This window comes from Stegastes partitus, unplaced genomic scaffold, assembly GCF_000690725.1.
Source record: "Stegastes partitus isolate 25-593 unplaced genomic scaffold, Stegastes_partitus-1.0.2 Scaffold326, whole genome shotgun sequence".
Classification (NCBI taxonomy): Eukaryota; Metazoa; Chordata; class Actinopteri; family Pomacentridae; genus Stegastes; species Stegastes partitus.
In genome coordinates, this window is record NW_007578057.1 from 221,453 (window position 1) to 237,877 (window position 16,425).

Consider the following 16,425-nt stretch of genomic DNA (forward strand, 5'->3'; position numbering starts at 1 on the left):
GATTTCCTTCTTTAATATATATATATATTTAAAAAATATAATGCATGTTAATAGTGATGATTTTAAAGGTAATGCTAGGTTGATTACCTTCAGACAAAGCTAGGCTAGCTATCTTCCTGTGTCCAGTTTTTATGCTAAGCTAAGCTAACCAACTGCTAACTTAACTTTATTTTGACAGATGCGGGCGTGGTATCTATGTTCTTATATAAAAGGAAAGAGAGTAAGACCAGTTTCCATATTAAAAATGTAACATATTGGACTGCATAGCATGGAATGCAATTTTACTTAATATTAAATTAATAAATACACAAATAAATATTCCTGTGGTATAAATAAACACAGTTAAGAGATACATTTGAGAATTTTTTATTTTAATTTTATTTTTTACAAATAAATGTAGTAGTTGAATAAATTGGTTATTTTAAGGACATTTTTTTTTCAAAGTACAGCTATTTATTCAATCAAAATGGTTCTTTTATACACACTATAAACCAGCTGCCATCTTAGCTCAGATAAATGTTGACACTGAAAGTCAGCAGCTAACTTTTTACATTTCACTGCTTGTTATGGATTTCTTATTTTTCCCAGCAAATAAAAAAAATAAAAAAATAAATAGTATAATGCGTTTTTATGTGATTTTTTTTTAAAATTGGGAGCTAGGCTAGCTAGTTTCCCTCTGCTTCAGGCTTTATGCTACGCTAAGCTAAGCTAACCGACTGCTAGCTTAAACTTAATGTTGACAGACATGGGCGTGGCATGTATGAAAAAAGACAGGGAGGCCATTTTTCATAATATTATTTTAAAATATCAGACAAACTGGACTACATGGTGTGAAATGCCATTTTATTCAATATTTAATAAAGAGATTAAAAATAACAATAAAAAAAGTAATATGAAGTAAAAGAATTTAGGTACTAAATGGGTCACGAAATATGTAAATAAACGAGGAAATATATGTAAATACCCGCCATTATTATTATTATTATTATTATTATATTTAAGTGGGCATTTATTCCATAATTTCAGAAGCATTAATTTTAAGATTTATTTCCTCGGAGTTTTAATTTATTTGACAGGAATATTCATGTATTTGTTTATTGATTTATTATTGATTTAAAGGGCATTCCACACACGGCACCCACGGACACACCTCTTCCCACGAGTGTCTCCTCAGTCGCCTCCCACTATAAAGCTCAGAGAGGTTCAGCCGCTCCGTCCACTGAGACGGAGGGAAGCTGTCTGCGGGTTTCGGCGGATCCAGATCACTGCTCTGGAACTAAAAAAAATAAAATAATAAGAAGAAAACAAGTGGGAACAGATCGACAAGCTGCACTTTTCTATACGGGCGTGAAATGTAGCGACGATCCCGCAGAGAAAGTCCCGTTTAGATTAATAACAGAGACGCGTGGATGTAGCAGCAGACCAGAGGAACAAACAGGCTTTAAACTAAACCAAGATGAAGCCTTAAAGTCTCCGCTTCACACCGTGGAAAGTTCAAATATCAGCGCAACTCCTGTCACAATGGAAAGCTACGCTCCTTAGGACGAGCAGGCGAGATGGGAAAATGGGAGTTAACAATGGTGAGTTGGATATGAACACATATATATGAATAAATAAGTTATTTATGGGCAGTTTGTTTGTACTGAAGCTGCACACAGCTATGAAGTCTTTCTGGAAAATTCACCCTCCAGAGCTTCCTAACAGCCCGGATGAGTGTTTCTCAAAGTATTTGTGAACAACAGAATGCAAATCCAGTGTGGTCGGGCTATTTCTGGTTGAAAATATGCGACCCAAACACAGTAAATCAACGCACGTCACTATAATTAAAGTTTCAAATTTTCATTCATGTGCAAATGAACCATAAAATATGTCAGCTGCCGTGTTACACAATCTTTATTAGGCCGGCCGCTGCATGCTTGTGTGACTCCAATGTGATGTTGATGCACCAGAGGCACGAATTAGAGGGTTGCAGAAGCCACATCCAAGAATTTGTGTATTTGCATCATTGTGTTTGAGTCGAGCCAGGTCAAGTCGCCGCGATTTATACAGCAGACGCCTACTCAAAGTGCTGTCCGGTGGAGAAAGGGCAAATTTACCCAACAAGGTTTAATATTAGGGTCAACCCTTTAGTGTTATTTATTATGTATATTTACCCGATTAATTTAAATACCTCTGTTAAGATCCTGCAATATGAGCTTGCCCCATAGATCTAGATATTACGGTGAAAAGAGTACAGTAGTATGTCTATATATTGTAGAAAACTGAAATATTAAGACTACACTATAATACATAAGGACGGTGGTGGAGGGGAGACCTCCAGCAGAACCAGGCTCGGGGTAACAGACCGTCTGCCTCGACCGGTTGGAGTTTCCGAAGACAAACGTGTCCGTCGATGCCCCATGATTTGCTTTGCTGAATCCACCATGAAATCATCCAGTAACCCCATAAAAAAAAAAACATGATTCTGATTTACATTGCAGCGCTCAGTACCACCGAGTCAGAACACAATGCCCATTATTTTCTGTTCGTGCAGCCAGATTGTATGGAAGACAATGGGCGCTTGTGCGACGCTGGTGAGCAGACACAAAAGCTAAATGTTGTGCTTTGCACAATTTGAATAATCATTTACATAATCGCACGAGACGCCCACCGCCGCTCAGATTGTAAATGATTGTTGCGAAGATGTTCCCTCTGCGGTATTTAGTCACCAGTGTTTTCTGTCATTTGTCCCGTACGGAGGAATTCAGATGTAAAAGCTGATAGCACGCATTGTTTTCTCTGGCAAGGAGAACTTAAATAACTTATTGAATTCATTCAAGGGCAGCTGTATAGATTTTTGTGTTGGTTGCACGCATATCCCCCACATGGATTAGATAGGGGTCACGCAAGAGCAGTTATTGACGCCCGGGGTTGTTATGCATTGGCATTTAAAGACACAGTCCGCGTAAAGTTTAGTCAAAATGTTCAAACAAATGTGAGGAGCTTGGTCAAGTTTGGTCAGCCCGATAATGTCAGCGGGGTTATCTCTGATCGTGGAGTCTTTAAATGTCTAAACTGGGTCATGGGGTTTGAGTGACATGGTCAGTGTAATGGAAGATGGAGCTGCAGTGCTGGATGTAAGTCGGGATATCTCAGCCTCAGTTGAGACAATTGTGAGCATAAAAAAAAGGTGTTTCTCACAAGTTTACACTCTTGGAGGCCAAACGACTTGAGCAGCACTTTAATGGAGGATAAAGGAGCAGCTGTGGATGTCTGTAGCAACGAATGTCAATGAATGTTTTGCATTGACATTGGATTAGCTGATTGAACACGTATGTTTGATGAAACAAAATGGGTTTTGTTCGTTTAAACAAGTGTCCTCCAATTAATGCTCAGCTTTCATCGACAAAAGAATGGCGTATAATTTATTATCACCCTGAAGAAGCCTTTTTAAATATTGCGACGCAGCTGTTGGGTCTTCATAGTACAGATGATCTGAGAGCCTGAGGAACATGCTCAGTATTCATATCCGATAAATCCCTGAGTACATTGTGTCAAGTGCTGTTGAACCCTCTGGAGGAGCCGTCGGTATAGAAGTGACTGACGATGAGATCAAACGAGGTTGGATCTCTTGTGTGAATACGTAATGACGAACCAGATGTTTAATAAAATCCTGATGTCTGCTGCTGAGCTAACCCCCTGTAATGTTTTTAATTGGTTATTGGAAGATGGTGATGGAAACTTAAAGCTCTCTGACATTTTACATTTGTTTTGGTGTTTTGCTTTCATGTAATATCGGACGTACTAACCTTTTGATAATCCTCTATTTGCCCATAAACATTTCCCTGTACCTACGAAGCTCTTGGAAACTTCTGGTTCCTGTGTTGTGGGGGGGTGATCGTTAAAATGAAAACTTACATAACCTCTAACAATTACTGTTATCGCACACCAACCTGTTTGTGCAGTCGCAGAAGGTTTGGACTAATGCCGATGAGCATGAGTAAATATTAGGTAGTTGTTGTGGTTCATATGGGATCAGAGTGAGTCTCAGCGGGATGTTGTGTCACCTGTTTGTCTGTAAGTTCACGTGGCTGTTGGAACGTAAACGTTGGCTGCTATTTTTACCTCCTCATGTCTCGACTTCTAATGTTTAGACCAGATACATTACTATGCGTACGTTCATGTGACCCGTATCCGTGTATTCCCGACATATGCGGGGTTTTCGATGACAGCTGCTCTCTCGGTGTGTTCGCTTGTACAAACCTCAAACATCGTTTTCCACCCCTGCCTTTCCCAGAACCCAGTGCAGGAGTGGGGCGAGGAGGTTGAGGATGGGGCAGTTTACGGGGTCACCCTGCGTCGTGAGCCCGTCCCCTCCTCCCCCAAACCCGGCGAGACGAGCCCCTGCTCTGGTTTTGTCCAGTACCGAACCTGCAAGGTGCGGCGCCTGAAGGCCGCCAGCCTGGACCTGCTGGTGAATCAGCTCCTCCACTGTGACTGCCAGGAGCAGGACTACAGCAAGATCTTCCTCTCCACGTACAGAACCTTCACCAGCACCACAAAGCTCATAGAGATGCTCTTCCAGAGGTAAACCACGCCTTCTTCTGCACTACTGTATGTCTGCTTTTGTCAGATTTTTAAAAAAGTTCTCCTCTAGTCATTGAATCAACACCTTTAAACACATATCAGTGTATCAACGTTACATATTTTAAAGGTGTTTTCCATGGAAATAATCCCATCCTGTCTTAAAACGCCTTCATGAAACACTCCTGCTTCCTCAAGAATGTGCAGATCTATGATGCCCCCACTTCCTTTCCACTCACTGCAGCTGAAGCACACCAGCTCACCCATGACTTTGCTCAAACTTAAACCTCGTCAAATTGTAATATTCGAGTAATTTAACTGTGCATGAAACTGATTCTGAAGAGCAAAAATGATTCATGATTCTGTGTTCATGAGCTCCACCATGACGTTGAACGCTTATTTCGCTAATTATGTGTATTCTAGCTTTTTAAAAAACACCAGATGGAAATTTAAATTCAGTTGGAAAGTTGTTTTTTACTAGAAGAGGTCTTTATTGGAGTAGTTTGACAGTTTGGGAGGGAAATAATAAGCCTAATAGCACTTGCATGTCTGTTTTAATCCATCACCCGCCACAGTTAGCTTAGCACAAAGAGCGACAACAGGGAGAAACAGCTAGCCTAGCCACGTCTGAAGGAAGCTAAATCTTCCTGGCAGCAAATTTAAAATGATGTACGTTTTCCTTTTCTTATTTCCTAAGAAGTACTGAAGCCACGAAGCTAGCTGGTTTCCTTATTTCCAGTTTTAATACTTTGCTTCGCTAAGATGGCTGCCGGATGTAATAAAAAAACCCTGTTTTATGGAAAACGCTTGACTAGTTCTGTCTAAAATTAGTAAAAGTCACCTCTAAGATTCCCACATGACCAACTTGCATCTCATTTGTTTAATTTGTACAAAAAGCAAAGTGTAAAAACAACACATTGTGATTTTAGAAGGGGGTTGTGTCCTTAGCCGAGCATAATGACTAGCATAGATTAGCTTCTTTGCCTAACTATCTTAACTGGCTGCTAGCCGTAGCTTTGCATTTAGCATAAAGATATGAGAGTGTCAATGTACCTCTCAGCAAGAAAGTGAATTTAAATAAAATTTCAGATGAACGATACATCCTGAAGAGCTGAGGTTAGCAGGTTTATCTATTTCTAGTCTGAATGCGCTGCTAAAATTAAGCTAGGCTAAAATGGCTGCTGCATGTAGCCGTCTAAAAAATGTTTACGATTTAATTCTCTCAATGTATACTCATTATTATTGTCATTTAATTTTCTTTAAAGGATAAGTTTGTGATGTTCCTTTTGGATTTTAATAGGACACATGGCATTTTAGTTCTCCGTTATTACATTACACCTCCTCACTTTCTCTCACAACGCAGACATTGCTGCATAATTTCATCTATTTCTCTGTAATTTTCTCCCTTTTTAAGAAAGTTCACAGAGAGGAGCTGCAGGCAAACGTCTCATTTCTTCTTGGAAAACAACTTTTTTGGTCATACATGCAAAGTCACCATGTTGTGTAAGGATCCCTTCATGAGCCGTTTCCCTGACAAAGCGACCGTCTCCTGCCAGCTTTGATGTAATAATACGTACCTGGCAGGTGCTCATTATCCACAACAACTATTACGCACTGAGAGGCTTTAGGCTGTGGTTAGTGGGATTTGAGGTCAGGCTTAGGACGGTTCCTCAGCAGGGGCAAATAATGATTAACTGCATGAGGAGTAAGGCTTTGTGCACCTTTTAAATCTTTTTTTTTTTTTATGTGTTTGCAGAGAGAGTGTTTCCTCAGATCTGGATAACAGCGAGTGCTACAGGAGGTCGGTGGATAACTGTTGAATTTTGAGAAACTAAATTGAACTTGAACTTGGTCGCTCTGGCTTAAAGTGTCGTTTAGATGTTAAAAATATTCCCCCTGCCTCCCCAGCCCCCTGCTGGCCTTTGTCCAGACATGGTTGGATGAGTACAGCGAGGACTTCAGGGACCCTCCCCTCCACCCGGCGCTCAGGCTGCTCTTGGATCACCTGAGGATCAGCTCCGCGGTGCATGACGGCATGCGCAGCCAACCCAACTTCTGTTCGCTGGCTGGGCAGGCCGAGGCGCTGCTCAAGAGGCTGCAGAAAGAAGGTGACCCTCCACCACGTATCACAACCTGGAGCCTTTGTCCACATACCATCATAACATTATTGTTAAAAATCATACAGTTTTTTCTACAACCCATGCTTTCCACTGTGTGTTTTTTTATCCAGATGTGGCTTCAAATGTCACTTCAGCTCCGGCAGATCTTGAGCAAGACGAGGAGGGTTCCGGCGATGAAGATTCAGGATGTGAAAGCTCTGTGGATCAAGGTGGCGTCATGGATTTCTGTGCTGCAGCCGTTGCTGAAGAGCTCACTCGGATGGACTCTGTACGTTAGAAGTGATATTCACTGTCCGCTCTGTCATTTCTGTAGTGCGTTACACGGATGATTAAAAACTGATGAGTGGTTTTCTCCACATTTCAGGCTCTGTTTGTCAAAGTGGTGCCGTACCAGTGTCTGGGTTGTGTGTGGTCGCAAAGGGACAAGAAGGAAAACATGTCTCCCACCATCCGAGCCACCATCGCGCAGTTCAACGCCGTCACCAGCCAGGTCATCATGTCTCTGCTCTGCCAGCCTGCAGACGCCAGTCCCACCTCCTCCAGGTTTCCCCCGACATCGCCACAGCAACGGGCTCGCATCATAGAGAAGTGGATCAAAGTTGCACAGGTCAGTTCATGTGGTGGTGTGATGGAACGATGCATCAGGCTTTGGCACATTTTTAATCCATGACAAGACTTTGTGAGTGTATTTATTAACACAAAGCGTGCACACTGCAGTATTTTAGCATGATCCAAATCCACTGAATGCATGTTGTTTCTCCTGCAGGACTGTCGTCGGTTGAAGAACTTCTCCTCCCTCAAGGCCATCCTGTCGGCGCTCCAGTCTAATGCGGTTTACAGGCTGAGGAAGACCTGGGCTTCAGTCAGCAGGTACGCTTAGATTATAGCCGTTTAAAGGCCACAGTTTTCTCCCGTTTCTATGGTTTCAGTTATGTGCTTTTCTACATAATCACGCTTTAACGAGGGGCGTTGAACCCGCATCAAGTGCAATTCGACGACACTGACGGAGCGAAGTCAGCAAATGTCTCGCTCTGGGGTGACCCAGATTCTGTGTCGGGTCACGAACATTACAGGAAGGCATCGTAAACCGAAGGATACGTGAAGGATAACTTCGTGTTGTTCTCTTTATGGTGCAGTCATCTGGCAATGAAGCGCTCGTTTGCCAAATTTTAGCACCAGTTATTACGTATAATGGGAGTTAATTATTAAAATATCCGGCGTTGGATTAAACAGCTGTGTGCGTTTCTGGTCTTTTTGCAGGGATAGCATGGCCACGTTTGACAACCTCTGCGAGACCTTCCCTGATGAGAACTGTGTTCTAACTAACAGAGAGCTCCTGGTGGAGGTGAGGAAAAAAAAAAAGCACTTTTACCTGAAAGCTTCCTTTGTTAATGCACAGAGAGTTTGATCAGACGTTTCCCTCAACAGGATAGAATCAATAGTTTGTATTGACACTAGATGTCGGCCATGTTTGATCTACTGGGACAACATCCAGAGTTATGGCGAACAAAAATGACCCATCTGTCAATAAATACCTGTTAGAACAATGGACATACTGGTGGATTAATCGTGGACTTGCTTGAGTTATCTTAGGATCTTAGGACTCCCAACTAGTCAGTCAGAGCTGATGAAGCCTCTTGGATGAGAGGTGGAACGTCTTCAAGGAACTCAAGCAGTTGCTATGATTAAACTCCCAGAACAACCATGACCTGGATAACTGAGAAGCTTCACAGACAAACAATGGACATCTTCAGGAGGAAGCGCAGGAGACACAGCCAAACACCACAAAAGCCCTGTTTACAAAGGTCTAGCATTACCTTTGTTATTTGTAAGACTTGAGGAAGTCGTGTGTGATCTTAGGCCCGTGCAAATCTACAATATCTGTAATTTGACCAGTAAAAGTTCCACCAGAAAGTCCCGTCCATATTTTGCCAGTCCTGTGGTAATATTAGCATTGAGGTCCGGTGGTATTTGTTTTGTTTTTTGTCATTTTTTAGCAGGATTTTTTTTAGTTTTCTTCTCACTTTTGCTGCTTTCCGACTCAAATATTTGGAGGCTGGCACTCATGAATGAAAGTTTAAAGTGTTGCAGTTGCAAATTGAGGAGGCTCATGTTACCACACAGCGAATCTTAAAGGATGATTAAACAGATGCTAGATAAATACAGCAGGCTCAACAAGTCCTACGTGGCAGCATATCGATATCATAAAGTGATAAAGTCAGGCTACATTTGAGTCGCTTATCCTGTGCAGGTGTGAAACACAAACACATGGGGGGGTGTAATTTTCAAATCCCATAAAGTCCAAACTAGTCCTGTGCAAATAAGCCTGAAGATAATTCCAATAAATGCAACCAGCTTCTTTGTGAGAAATCCGGGCATGTTGATGACTGTGTGATTTGTCACTGGGTGGGAAGGTGTTTCCACCGTCGATTCTAATCTCAAAATCTTGTTTTTGTGGCTGACGTTCAGATGAATCACATGCAGGCTGTGACAGAGCTCTGCACACGGATGACAGCGCGTTAGATCTGAATTAGAAATCCTGCCAATCAGGTGGAAACACTCCTATAAATTATCACAAGAAAGGCCTGTTGCTCATTTTTGACCCCATCAGAGGGTTAATGTTTATCCCTGCAAACAAGTCAGCTGTTAGGAGCTCGTGAGGAAAAAACCCAGCGAGTGAAAGCTCAATAAATAAAAACAGAACAAGGCCTGTTTTAGTCTTTTAAAATCACGCGATTGGAAGTTTACGCTAAGAAGAAAAAAATAGCTTCACATGCTTTTGAAATCGATTTTTAATTATTAAAAAGATTAGTTTTCCAGTTAATGTTTACAGAAATGTTTAACGGAGTGTGAAACGAGGGGCCTTGAGCACATTGTGTTCCCTTTTCTTCTCCTCCAGGCGACTGCGTCAGAGCCGTCTTGTGTCTAGTTACAGTGAAAGGACTCGAGTCAATAGATCACCAGCGCTCCTGAGTACACAACATCCAATCCGCTCACGCTCATTCAGAGAGGTTCTTCTCGGGGAAATATTTCCCTGCTTTTCACTTTTTTCGCTGCAGAGTTCAGTCGTTTTATGAAGGAGGCTTTTATCTGTGCAAACACAATCACTCTGTACAGTAACGAAGCCTGTTTGCTGTCCCTTTTGCCGCCGCACAAAGACTTGAGAGGCTTGGAAGTGGCCTCCCTTCCTTTGAAAACTATTAAACAGGATATCCAAGTTAATGTGTAATTGCAGCCTGCTCTTGTGTTGGAAAAGTGGAGGTTGTATTTTGCTTCATGAAGCCAGTTTGCACACATTTAAAGGCAACACATATGCACTCAGAAGGGAAAACGCTGTTATTCTGAATCACTTATTATGTGCCTGCAACCTTTAGCTTTTAACTACAGCTCCGTCTGACTGTGTTTGACAGGACGGAAGCCAAGCGACTGTGGACAACATTTCTCCAAAGATATCCAAGAGGTGTCCGCTCCCCAGACAGATGGTAAGAAGTGCAGCAGCAGGAGGAGGAGAAGCATTCTGAAGGCACAACATGAAGCCAAGTGCCACACATCACCCACTGCAAACCACCACCACCAGAGCACGTCGTGTTATTATTGTCTCGGAGAAATTTTCATCCGAGTCAGAGTTTGCTTTTCAAAGCAGACTCATGCAAAAAAAAAAATCCTTTTCATATTATACAACTTCCAAAAGCCACAAGAGAGCTGATTTCCCTGAGTGTGGGTGGAGTATCTCTGGCATGGCAGAGACCCAAACCTATCTTTAGCCCCGCTCGTTGCTGAACAAGTTTCAAATGGCCACAGATCACCAGGATTATAGGACAGTAATAATAGACCAGACCGGGGGCTTTTATGAGTCATATGCACATTCTCCTGGGCTGTAATATGAGCCCACAGTGCCGCCGGCTGCGTCCTACTTGTGTCGACGTTTTCAACCCCTTCAGCATAAAAAAACGCTAACGACTAGATTCACAGGAGACAAATGAGTAGATCCAGTAGCAGAGGAAAGTATACAGCTGTAGCACTCATGTCTTTACGTGCTGTCTGGTTTGCAGAGCACCTCCAGTGGAGTGATCCCGTACCTGGGCACCTACCTGACCGTCCTCACCATGCTGGACACGGCGCTGCCCGACACCGTGGAGGTACATCATGTGGTCACAGCTCCTCCTGCTCAGCGCTGTTGATGTTTAAGCATCACATATATAAGAAAAAACTGATTTAAGCTCCTTTTAAACATTCACAAGCAGTGCATTAACTGCTTGATTATTGGAAAGAAAACAAACTGATGCTTATGACAAACTATTTGTGGATCCAGAATGAAAATGACAGATATCAAGGACAACATGTTTGTTTCTGATATCTGTAGCATCATTCTGACAGCTAGATACCTGTAATTTAGTCTGAGATGAATTATAGCTGCAGATTAGAACTAGTCTGGATTGTTGCTGTGCGTGATGCTGCTCATGCAAAGCTTCTAATTGGATCCTGCAGAGCATTTGCAGAAGTAACGGCAGCTGCTGTGGTGGATAAAGAAATGCATTAAAAAAGAGTTCATTAGCAAGAAGTTTGTAAAGAAGGAACTCTATTAATTTTAAAGTTTTGGTCACTAAAACTCTTCTGACACTGCAGTGAAGCAGCTTGTGTTGTAGTGTGTTTGGAAAACAAGCTGCTGCAGCTTCTTACATAACTACAGATATCTGCAATGTCACTTCTTTACATATCTCGACTTGGCAGAATTTCAGTTTACATCATTTTGATTAGCCGTAATTCCAGTGAAAGATACCGACAGCATTGTTCTGTTTAGGTTAAAGTTAAGTGGAGATATCGTTAAAGTACAATATGAGAGGAATCAAAGGTAACTGTAAGCAGAATTATGACTGATCAGAATTTAACTGCAGATATCTGAAACTTTAACTCGCTTTAAGTTTAGATATCCGCAATGAGAAACACATAAACGGCAGCATGAAGTGTTTTTTTAATTTGTCCTGGAGGAATGATGACGTTGGAAATCTGAAATGTTCTTTCCCACGAGGAAGAATTGCGTTTCGGGTTTCAGCGTGTCTTTTCACCGGCTCTCAGTGTGTTTAGCAATAATATTTACACTGAAACTCATTTTTATTAATAGCAATTTGCAGTTTAAAGGTTGTGTAGTCGCACCGAATTACAAAAGCTCCTCTAGTGCACTTAGTTTGCTAACCTAGTTTATGCCCATTTTTCATTCGCTGACAACAGAAGAAAGTCAACAGATAAGCTTGGGTCAAGTGTTAGCTACGACCGAGTATCGCTATCTCACAAGGTGCTGCAGCTGATTCTTTTTTTTTTAGCCTTTATTTGAGAGGACAGTAGAGAGAGAGAGAGAGACAGGAAAGTGGGGAGAAGACTAGGGCAGGGACCTGCAGCAAATGGCCACAGGCTGGATTCGAGCCCACGGTCGTTATAGCCCCAGTACATGAGTCGCCAGCTTAACCAGTTGAGCTACAGTGGTGGCTTCTGTCAGTTGATTCTTTACTGCAGTTGCCAGGTTGCTGTGGTTTGGTTTTTAGATTTGGTTTGTTGTGCTGTTGTAATGTTCTTTTAGGATAAACCAGGTGTCAGATAAATGAGATTCAGGTCTTCAGATATGATTCTACTTTGTTTTAAACTTCAGTCGAGGCCTTGAAGCAGGTGGTTTAGAGGTCACTTTGTGAATCAACTCATTGATTCATATAAATAAACACTTCATATTTCTTATTCAAGTGCTGATTTTTATCTCTTCTAACTTGTTCATATGCTGCTTAGAAATACTAACCACGGGGGATTAATCAAGTGTTCATTTCTTCATGCAATCAATCACGGACGTGCAGTAAATTAACGTGCTAACAATCTCCTCTTTTGACAGGGCGGACTCATAAACTTCGAGAAGCGGAGGAGGGTGAGTGGTTCCTCTTATGTCATCTTTTATGCATCCCCCTTTATTTGCCTTTTTTTTTTTTCCACGTCAGTCACCAACCAGCGATCTGTCAGCACTACATGCAGTGTGTGTGCAGAACATGTGCTCCATCAATGCAAACAGCACATTCCTCAGGACATGTCGTGCTAAAAGTCAGAGAGCTTTTTCAGACATGAACACATATGCTCAGCTTGTTTGTATCACCTTGTGAGAGTTATGCAACCGCACAAATAGCAGGAGTCGGGACATGTTGCAGCGGTGTGACACTCCTTTCTCTGCCTGCAGGAGTTCGATGTTCTGTCGCAGATCCGAGCGCTGCAGGCGTCCTGCTCCCAGTACAACCTCCCCCATCACCCCAGGGTGGCCGCCTGGCTGCAGGGACACCGGCTGCTCACCGATCAGGAGAGGTGAGCTCAATAAAGTGTTGTTTCGTTTCACCCGAACGCACACACAGTGTCACAAGCAGAGGGAGGCGTGCCGAGAGGCTCGACGAAGTCTGGTAGTTGCGAAATCCGAAAATCTGCTTTGTGAAAACGTTCCTTGTGTCACGGAGGAGCACAACCTGCAGGGAGGCAAATAAAGGTGTGCTGCTTTAATGATACTCCACTCAAAGGAGAAATATGCCCAATAATTTATCAAAAGGTGCAGTTAGGCTGAGATAAGGCGTCTGCAGTTTATGAGTTCTTGCTGTCAGCTGAGACGTGATCATGGAAACCTTCTAAAGAATCCATTTGCTTGACATTTATAATGCAATAATTGGTAATTTGTGTGAGTTATATGAGCAAACCCCAGCATTTACTTAGTATTCAGAGGTCATAAAATCTACTACTGTTTTAAATAGTAGACGCACAGGAGCTGGAGTAAATGTATAATTCATGATAAAGGTAGATAATAAAAAGAAAACATCATGTGGGAGTTCATTTATGTGGCATTTAGGAAATTAATAAAACTCAACTTATTGTTAAACTCCTCCTTGTATAATTGTGTTGGACTGACTTTTATTTTATACTATAATGTTTTATAACAAATGGTACCTTATCAGCCGATCACCTGCACAGTTAGCTCCTGTTAGCTAAAAGCTAATACGAACATAAACTGCACACGAACACCACACAAAGTAGCTAAACCTTTATTTGGCTTTATGATGCTTCTTATGCAACCCACCTAGATGTGTAACTAGTAATATATTCTGTGGTTTATCTGCTGTCTGTGTGTGTAAAACTGGATATAAATCAGTAAAAGTGGCTCCAACCTGCAGCAGCTACAGCAGTAACATGCTGCTATTAATGATATATTAAACATCATGTGCAGTAATATATGGGCTGCAAGGTGGCTCAGTGGTTAGCACCGTCGCCTCGCAGCAAGAAGTTTGTCGGTTAGCGTCCCGGTGAGGACACCTGGGATCTTTCTGCGTTTGCATGTTCTACGAGAATAACCTTTTAGCTTTTTGAAAAAAGTCTTGGGAGTTACAAGTACTTTGTATGGCTGCTCAGTTGACTGTTTTTTGGCACAATGACTCTTTCACAGGTGTCTCAAATCCAACAAACACTGTATTGAAAACCACTGATATGTACAGTTTAAAAGAATGATACGGTCTTGATTTGTTTTTAACTACAAGTTGAGGTTCAGGAAGTTGTCTTATCTTATTGTGGACAGTCAAGTACGTTGGATGCCGACACCATCAGAGCAGAACAGGCAGATTATTATTATGATCTGTTTATATGAGAAAAATGCAGCGTAGGTTCTCTCCGGCTTCTCCGGCTTCCTCCCAAAGTCCAAAAACATGTTGAGGTTAATTGGTGATTCTAAATTGTCCGTAGGTGTGAATGTGAGTGTGCTTGGTTGTCTGTCTCTAAGTGTAGCCCTGTGATAGACTGGTTACCTGTCCAGGTGAACCTGCCTTCACCCTGAGTCAGCTGGGATAGACTCCAGCCCCCCATGACCCTAGTGAGAATTAAGGTGTAGAGATGATGGATGGATGGATGTATTGGTACTTTTACTTAAATAATGCCTCTTCCACCACTACTGAAGAGACTGTGTAAGCAACGGTAGCTTTTTTATTTAATGTTTTTGCTAGACAGAGAAAATGAGCCTCTTTTGTCTTTAAATAAGTTGTGTGAACAACATCAGCAGTATTTTCTAAAAATATGTTTATTATTGGACACTTTGGAGGCTCCATAAAGTAGATCTGTGTTTGGAAATAAACTGAATGAGGGGGAAATGAGCAGCTACCAACAAATAACATGTTGTGTCTTTGCTATAGAAGAAGTTACAAAAATACACCATCACTTTTGCCAAAATTAAAAAAAAAACAAAACATGTGAGTTATCTCTGTATGTATCATGTATGTTGTGCTTCCAGAACAATTTTTTCTCTACATTAGAGGCTGTAATCGAGGATTAGTGTACTTACGTGTGTTTTTTTGTTCCAGCTACGAACTGTCACGACAGCTGGAGCCTCCAGTGGACGTTTGCTCACCAACAGCCTGGAGCCACCGCACGCTCACCAAGAAACTCTCTTCGTGAGTATCACGCTCGGGTTTGTCTGGTTTGCATATTCAAACAGACACATGCAGTTTTTTCCTACAAAGCACACAGAGCGACACACAACTCAGAGCTGGAACAAACAGGATGTGAAAAGAATGTTTAAAGTGTGTTTAGCTTCCTGCAGTGAAATAAAACTACATTCATTTTATAATTCTGTATTAAGTGCATCCATCTTGTAGTAAATTAATTTGGTGTGACATCTTTGACACAAACTCATGTTAAATCTCCGTCTTCTAGTCTCCTCTCTGTGACCGATGGATCAAAGAAGGTCCCTGCTGACCAGATCAGCGTTTCGTCCTCTGGATCCAGTGGATCTGAGATGGAGGATCTCTCGTCCCCGAACTCAGCCTGTTCCATCAGACTGCAGGTAAACAGCTGCGTATGTTTCCCTCCCATTGTCTCATATCTTTGTTTTCTGTCCCTCTTTGTTGCCAACAGCAGCGTCTTTGTTAAAAGCTTTGTGGTTCTGTGCCGTCATCAGAGCGGGTCTCTGTGTTCAGATGAACATTCACCATTTACACAAACAATCGGCCCATTTGAAGCAGTCAAACCCAACCCTGAAGCGTTTCTAATGAGAAGTAAAGCACACTGAATGGCTTTTAGAACTTACATAATCTTCCCTCACAAAAGATCCTCTCTAAAAGGTCATCGAAACTAGTGCGGGCTCTCCACGAGTGGAATTTCAATTGAGCAGGTCCTTAACTGACGGTTCAATGCTACACGGCTCTCACTGCTTCACAGCGGCTCAATAGCTGAGCTGCTCTCTGCAGGCCAACCACTCCTGAATCACTACAAACACCGTCTTCTTTAACGCTGCAGCACTCATCGTTGCTCTTACTCTTGTTTCTCTCCGCTGCAGTCCTTTCACAGCTCTTACACCAACGTGTCCGAGGCCTTCTCGTCCTCCTCGTCCTGCTCCTCCTCGTCCTCCCCCTGCTCCTCAGCTGCTTCGTCTCCGGACTCCAACGCTTCGTCCAGCTCGTCCTCCGACTGCGTGACCGACCTGTGCTCCGCGGCCTCGTCCTGCGGCGGCGCCCGTCCGAAGCCGCCCCTGGCCTCCCACCACAAACGCTCCGTGTCCATGACCTCCCTCCCCGTCTACAACCGCCAGGTGGCCGACTCCTGCATCGTCAGGGTGAGCGTGGACCTGGGACACAACAACGGCAACATGTACAAGAGCATCCTGGTGAGTTCATCCTCGAGGAGTTAAACATCTGATAAGTCATTTTTTTTATGTTGTATTTTATAGTTACAGACAGATAGTATAAAA

General features: G+C 42.5%; 1 protein-coding gene across 1 annotated transcript in view; it reads left to right on the top strand.

Moving 5' to 3' along the window:
- Positions 1–1,255: 1,255 nt before the first annotated feature.
- The window catches only part of LOC103358688 (ral guanine nucleotide dissociation stimulator-like 1), an 18,553-nt gene continuing 3,383 nt past the window's right edge, over positions 1,256–16,425 (top strand). Inside the window, exons 1-15 of the mRNA XM_008283748.1 lie at positions 1,256–1,580; positions 4,277–4,566; positions 6,320–6,364; positions 6,472–6,671; positions 6,794–6,951; positions 7,048–7,290; positions 7,450–7,553; positions 7,944–8,028; positions 10,094–10,165; positions 10,736–10,822; positions 12,559–12,591; positions 12,895–13,016; positions 15,041–15,130; positions 15,393–15,522; positions 16,015–16,341. Coding sequence (XP_008281970.1) covers positions 1,557–1,580; positions 4,277–4,566; positions 6,320–6,364; positions 6,472–6,671; positions 6,794–6,951; positions 7,048–7,290; positions 7,450–7,553; positions 7,944–8,028; positions 10,094–10,165; positions 10,736–10,822; positions 12,559–12,591; positions 12,895–13,016; positions 15,041–15,130; positions 15,393–15,522; positions 16,015–16,341 — 2,010 coding nt within the window. The 5' untranslated portion in view covers positions 1,256–1,556. The remainder of the gene's footprint in view (positions 1,581–4,276; positions 4,567–6,319; positions 6,365–6,471; positions 6,672–6,793; positions 6,952–7,047; positions 7,291–7,449; positions 7,554–7,943; positions 8,029–10,093; positions 10,166–10,735; positions 10,823–12,558; positions 12,592–12,894; positions 13,017–15,040; positions 15,131–15,392; positions 15,523–16,014; positions 16,342–16,425) is intronic.